At 42.9% G+C, this 7515-nt stretch overlaps 1 protein-coding gene across 1 annotated transcript; it reads right to left on the bottom strand.

Annotated features, from left to right (window-relative positions):
- Positions 1-4330: 4330 nt before the first annotated feature.
- Positions 4331-7257, bottom strand: TEX37 (testis expressed 37). The gene is made up of 3 exons (XM_046660694.1): positions 7231-7257; positions 6405-6497; positions 4331-4753 (listed from the first exon to the last, which is right to left on the bottom strand). Exons 1-3 carry the CDS (start codon positions 7255-7257, stop codon positions 4331-4333), a joined length of 543 nt encoding a protein of 180 aa, XP_046516650.1.
- Between the last annotated feature and the right edge of the window lie 258 nt (positions 7258-7515).

Genomic DNA, 7515 nt, shown 5'->3' on the forward strand with positions numbered 1-7515 from the left:
CTGCCCTGGGGTCTGGATGAGGGCCAAGTCAGAGAGATTTCTGAGGCAGAACTCAGGACTTCAGTGGCTCTTTCCCAGACGCAGTCCAGTTTATCAGCCTTCAGGCCTCTCTGTGGGAAGCACCTCAGATGCAGCATGTTGGGGTCTCGGCTCATCCTCTCTTGAGCGGATCCCTCCCTGGGCTCCCCTGCCACGGTCCTCTCCTGTTCCAGGGGACCCAGGTCACAGCTGGCTTTCTCGCTCCATCCACTCCTATGGTGGCATCCAGGCACATCTCTGTGATCCATTTTACATCGCAAGCACGGCGAGTCACATCCCTTGTAAGTCTGTGATGCAGGTTATGACCTCCTGGACATCTCACATTCAGAACTCCTGAAAGAGAGCTCTGGACCGATCTTCTCAGTGCAGGCAGTTGTTCACACCAATGGCTGGTTAATCAACAAAACCTGGCCATTAGAAAGCAAAACAACTACCGTATTAAAGGGCTTTCCATCATTTATTTATGATAAAAACAACATGTGACATTCCAAAAACGAATAAAACCCTGGGGTTGGAATCAGATCTGGGATTCAAATTCCGGCTTTGCCACATGTGGCCTTGGGCCAGGCACTTAACCTCCCCGAACCTCTGTTTCTTCATCTGTATATGAGAATGAAATCACGCCCACGATGTGTGCAACAAAGAGTCTGGCATAGAATAAGTGATTGGTAAAAAGTAGCTATTGTTATTAACGTTTTCACCTCAATTAAATTGTTTTATGGAATCAATTATGTGTTAGAACTGTCAGCTGATCCACATGACCGAACACTCAAAAAGATGTTATTAACAAACATTGAGATTAGTGAACTTTCGTCCATAGACACTTCCTTTTGTAGACACCTTAGAAGGCATTCGGGTTAAAACAGATTCACTGAAGATTGTCACAGGTAAAGGAGAAGGGAACACCTTGGTAAGGAAGCATTTTACAACTGATGAGAGATAACGATCATTTACAAAATTATTCAGCCTCCTGGGGATCAAAGAAACTCTTCTATCAAACAAACAGTCTTCCTCTCTCTCTCTTCCTTCCTTCCTTCTTTCTTTTTCTTTCTTAATAAGAGTAGCAAGGATGGCAAGGATATTATGAATTAGACGCACTTATAGATGGCTAGTGGTCATCTAAAGGGGTACATCTTTCTTTTTTCTTCCTTTTCCTCCTTCCTCCCTTCCTTCCTTTCTTACTGTTTTAATGTTTTATTACGGAAAATTTCAAGCATACGCAAAAGTAGAGAGAGTACCATAATGCACTTCCACGTACCCATTGCCCAGCTACAACTTTCACTTCCTCGTTAATATTGTTTCACACATTCCCCTAGTTTAATAACACTGGTCATTTTGCTAGAGCATTTTAAAGTAAATTTCAGACATCATCTCTCCCGTAAATATTTCAAAATGAAGTATCTCTAACATAAGCAAATGCCATTATCACACCTAACAAAATTACTAATGATTCCTTAATATTAGAAATATGCCTATTTAGAAAGTGGTTTGGCAATATGCCTCAAGAACATATTCATACACTTTGACCCAGTAACTACACCTCTCTTTTTCTATCGAATTACAGAAGAAAAGTCGTAGCCTTATTTGTAAGAGAAAAGTACACAATTGGAAACAGCTATGTCTAACAAGAGTAATTATGGTACTTTTGTGCAAAGATACTTATAAAGTTTTAAAAGTTAATGCAACTAAGACCAAGCAGAATTTAAAGTTAGGTGTTCAGTGAGATTTGTAAATATATATATAAAATGTCTCATTGAGCACTGACTATATCTCAGGCGCTGTGCAAACAGCGTTCCCTCAAAAGATAGGAGATTAATGCCTCTTACAGATGAGGAATTGCTGTTCAGAGAGAAGTACCTTTCTAGAGTACCCCTCAGCTGGTAAGTAGCAAACTCAGGCCTGGGTGGAACCCCAGTTTTGTCTGGCTCCACAGCCCAAGAATTTAACCATTGTCCTGCTGCCCTGGGCATCAGATGTTGACAGTGATTGTCACTGACTGAGCAGTGGGGTTAGATGGGGTTTTTCTTTTTCTTCTTCACATCCTTCTTCACTTTGCAAAATTTTCTACTGAAGGTATTAATTTTATACTAGAAAAAAATATGTTCAGATTACATATTTAAAATTAAAGACAAAACATATGTGGAACATGGCTCGATGAAGGGCTAACATAGCTAATGTGCAATATCACATTGATAAATTCATGAGAAAAAAGATAAACAACTCAAGAGAAAAAGATGCAACTCAGAAACCCAATGGCTAATAATACAAAAAAGATCCTATATCTCGTAATATCTAGGTAATTGCAAATTGAAATCATGATGATAGCATTTTCTATTTATCAAATTGGAAAACATTAAAAAGCTTGATAATATCCATGTGCTAATGAGGAGCTGGGAAAAGAAGCACCAGGACCCACAGCTGGCAGGGAGTGGGCTGTGCTGGCAGTGTCTGTTCATACTAAATACCCATCCCCTTTGACCCAGCGTGAACCCAGTGCTTGTAAGATTCTGTCTTACAGAAACAAAAGCATCATTTGTGAGGATGTATGTTCATGAGTAGTTATTGCAGCATTTGTAGGGAGGAAATTGGAAAAGCATGACTATCTACCAATAGGGAAATAGTTTAATGAATCAAGATCTGTCAGTTCAATGGAATATCGTGCAGCCATTGAAAATGATTAGATCTGTGAGTAATGACCTGTGAAGAGAAAAGGAAGCTGTCTTCTGTATAGCCTCATTACTGAGGTGTGGTCTAGTGTCCAGCAGCATTGGCATCACCTGGGAGCTTGTTGGAAATGTAGAATCTTGCCCTGACTCTACAGCTACTGAACCAGAATCTGCATTGTAACAAGATTCCCTAGGGAAGCGCTGGTGGAAGAGAGCTTTTCCCATTGGGAAAGGCTTCTCATGTATTGTGGCAAAAGTGGATGGTTATCCACCAAAATCCATCCTCTCCTTCTATACTAATAACTTTTCATTTTTAGGTGGGCACGTGGCCACCCAGGATAAAGATTATATTTCCCAGCCTTCCTTGCAGTTTAGTGGGACCATGCGGCTAAACTCTAGCCAAGATGACATGACTAGAAGTGAAGAATATGATTTCTGCATTGTGCCCCTAAAAGAGAATGCACCTGTATTCCCCTGGGCGTTTCTTGCTTTCTGCCAATTGAAAAGTGTCAACAGCTGAATGTCACCATATCAGTCTGCTCAGGCTGCCATAACAAAACACCATAGACTGGGTAGCTTAAGAGAAATTTCTTTCCTCACAGTTCTGCAGGCTGGAAGTCCAGGATCAAGGTGCTGGCAGAGTTTGGCTCCTGGTGAGGCCTCTCTTCTTGGCTTGCAAATGGCTACCTTCTCACTGTGTCCTCACAATGCCTTTCCTTGGGTTTGTGTGTGTGTGTGTGTGTGTAGAGAGAGAGAGGCTCTCTTTCTCTTCCTCTTTCTAGAAGTCCACCATCCTATCGGATTGGAGCCCTACTCGTAAGACCTCATTTAACCTTAATTACCTCCTAAAGGCCCTATTTCCAAATACAATCACTTTGGGGGTTGGGGTTTCAACATACAAATTTGGGGGAGACAGAATTTAGTCTATAGCAGCCACCTTAGACTCAGAGACAAAAGCCACAGCAAAGATGCTCCACCCTCCTTGACTGCCTACCTCCAAACTGTTAGACAAGACAGAAACTAGCGTGTTGTTCAAGCCACTGTATTTTGGTTCTGTTTGTTACGGCAGCTCAGCCTATATCCTAACTGACTCACACATGTATATGTTCACAAAAGCTCCACTGAGCAAGAAGAAAAGCATGAAATGATGCCCTCTAAATGGTTACTGTTGATTGCTACAGGGATGGGAGTCGTGAATAAACTAAAATAAGAGTATCGAGGGGAAAAGTTATCCAACAGTATTTCAAGTTTTACAATCACACCCAACATTCAGATGACTATGGGAAACATGATTTTTCCCATTTTGTAAGTAAATGCCTAAAACAGTAAAAGTCTTTACAGCAGGACTCAATTATAATGAACCATCACACAAATCCAGCCCTCCATACATACCCATTTTCTTTCTTCCCCCCCTCTCCCTCCTTCCCTCCCTCCTTCTGGGTTGGGGATGCTGTGTCCCAGGGCAGGCAGGGAGCAAGGTGGAACAAGTACAGTCCCTGTGCTGCTGGAACATCTTTCCCAGGTTTTATTTTCGCTTCTCCTCTCTGTACTCCGAGGGCAGAGCAGGGATTTCCTTGTGAGAGGGAAGGATTTCCATAGTGCCCCTGGAAGGCATTCTCACCTTCCTACTGGTAGAATGGCATCAAGGGTCCCCATCGGTTCAAGATGGGGACCTTGACTCTACAGTGATGAGGACAGGAGCAACCAGGCAGTAGGATGTAGCCTTTGTCCTCCTCTGCAGCAGGCTGGCGCTGGGGCTCCAGCAGGCATGGAAAGTCGGCGCTCTGGTGGACCAGGTTTGGGTCACCATGGGCCAGGTACAGAGCATGGGAAACTGGGTACATGGAAGGGCAGATACTGGTGAACCTGCATTCGTCCTCCGCAGTGGTCACCAGGTCCTGTGACGGGAAGAAACCAGGGTGTCCCAGGTCTTTGGCAGTCATGAAAGGTCTTTTGAAGGCAGGGTATCCATCCTCCAGCTTGGGGTTGGGGCTGGGGATTGGCCTATAAAACTCTTTGTTCTGGAGTTGGGTGTCCAGCTTCATTTGCTGCGGAGACAAACCACACATGAATGAAGGACTGAGAGAGATGAAAGATGATGCAGCTTGCTTGGAAGTACCCAAGACAGAGCACACTTTTCTCTATTTTTTAAAGTTTCCAATGAGTTTTTGGATGGTAATATATACAACAGAAGAAAATACTGAAATAATACAAAAGGGTTTACACTGAAAAGTAAGTCTCTTTCCCATTCTCCTTTTCCCTTGGTTGCCATCTTCAGAGGCAACCACTGTCATCAGTGCTTTTGGCATCATTCTAGAAATATTTTACATAAGTGCATATGTATATATCCACACCCCTGGTTTGCACACAAATGATGCATATTATAATTCCACTCTGCACTTTGCTTCCATTAAATAATGCATCTCAGAAATTGTTCCACCTTTGTTTGTATAGATCTTATTTTTTTTAGTGGAGATCCTCAAGATAGGAAAAGAGTTCTTAAACAAGACTTAAAAAGATCAAATGATAAAGGAAAACGCTGATACATCTGGCTATATTAAAATAAGAATTTCTATTCACTGAAAGACAGAGTGAAAAGACAAACCATAAACTGGAGAAGAGTTTTGCCACTTACATAACTGGCAAATGGAAGATATCCAGAATATTTAAGGAACTCCAATAAATTAATAGGAAAAAGGCAAGCTACTCAATAGAAAAATGGGCAAAAGACCCGAACAGACATGAGCAGAATAATAAATATCCAAATTAAATGAAAAGATGCTGAACTTCATTAATAATCAGTGAAATGAAAATTATGACCACAAGAAAATGTTATTTCAAACCCACCAAATTGACAAAAATTAAAAAGTGTGATAATGGCAACATTGGAGAGCTACAGGACTATCTGCTGGTGAGAAAGTAAACCAGTGCCACCACTTTGGAGAACAGCAATGTCACCTACGACAAGCAATTCCACTCCTGGGATGGGTGACCTCTTGCACATGAGGCTGCGCCTCATCTCCGTTGATACTCATCTCCAGTATTTGGGGGTCGGGAGTAACAAAACAGTAAACTCAGATGTCCACCAACAGGAGAAAGGACAAATATACGGCAGCATATTCATGCAATGTCATACAACACAGCAGAAAATGAATAATATGCCATAATGTTTAGAAAAAATAAAAGTCACAGAAGAGTACAAATAGTATGACCCAATATACAACAAAGTTCAAAAAAGGCAAACCTGAACAATTTGTTTAGAGGGATATATACACACAGGGTAAAGTATTTAAAACACACACACACACACACACACACACACACACACGGCAATGATTAACCCATAACTCGGAACAGTGGCTACCTCTGGAGGTGGGGGAGGGGTAGGGCAGGGAGGTGCATACGGGGGCTCTAAGGCACTGTTAATGTGCTATGTTCAAAGCTGGCTGATAATGGGTACATTGGTGCTTATTTTATCGATATTATTTAAACTGTAATTGTATGTTATTTACACTCTTTTGTTTGCACAACATATGTTAATGTATATTTTAAAACATACCCACACATACACATAGAAATCCCCTTAGATCTCCTGGCATCGGATATTATTCTAAGTGCCCCCAATGTCCACATACATAATAAAAATGAAATCAAGATTCCAGTGGGCAATTGAACAGACAAGACTGAGTGACTGCTTACCTCTTGCGATGTGACCTGGGAGTATTTGTGCTTCCCGTACGGTTTATAGTCGACCATGTAGGAGCTTTGGTAAATGTCTAAGTCCACAGGGGCCTTAAGGACAAGGAGAATACAAAACAATAGATCCCATCTTGTTCTTCCACTTAAATGCATTCAGTGGCTTCTCACTGTCTGCAGGACAAAGGCCAACTGTTGGCCTGGCACTCGGAGCCTGTCATGATCTGCCTTCTGCTGGCCTTTACTTCTCACCTGCTGGGCTCCCCTCTGGGTCCTCTGCACTCGCGCCTCACTTCTTTCCACTCTTCACAGGTGCCTGGCACATGCTCTGATCTCCTGCTAGAAACGCTAGTTGCACTCCTCGCTGACTGGCAAACTCCTACATATCCTCTAAGACCTAGATTAAATGTCACATCTCCAAAACATCTCTCCCACCATTTTCTTCTCCACCTCCCAAGAATTAAACCCTTTCTCTTCTGCTTTCATAGTACATTCTACATGCCTCGCTACAGCACTTATTGTGGCGTACTATAAATGAGTTAATGAAATTCACTAGATGAGGACCTGATCTTAGGCATCTCTTCAGCCTCAAAGCCCAGCATGGTGCCCGACACACCGAGGATGCCCAATAAATGCATTCTGAATACATAAATGAACCCCCTGAAAACTGTAAACCTTTAGCTTTCCCCTGCCTGTTTCAAAAAAAATCCATTGTTCCAGAATGATAACCAGAGGGAGCCCCAAAGAGCCTGTTCCTCCCCCCGAGGGCTGCTTGCTGAGGCTGCCCAATCTTGAGATGGTCACAGGGACAGAATCTCCCAGCACTCACCTGTCTGGGGTACACCACACCTGCCATCACAGACGACCTAGACACAGACAAGTTGGTTAGCTCCGCTTCTGCCACTGGCAGGGAAAACAGCCACTGTCCCCAAAGCTGTGCCAACCAAGCGCTACGCCCAGTCCTCTTAGCCCCAACTTGCACATTATGCAATCATCCAGGGAATGGTGGTGGCAGCAGGGATAAATGGGCTGGTGGGCAGGGGCCCTGGGACAGTGGGCTGGAGCAGGACTCAGGAGGAATTAGAGCTGTTTTATCTCTCAAGCAGAAGTCTGA

This window comes from Equus quagga, chromosome 5, assembly GCF_021613505.1.
Source record: "Equus quagga isolate Etosha38 chromosome 5, UCLA_HA_Equagga_1.0, whole genome shotgun sequence".
NCBI lineage: Eukaryota > Metazoa > Chordata > Mammalia > Perissodactyla > Equidae > Equus > Equus quagga.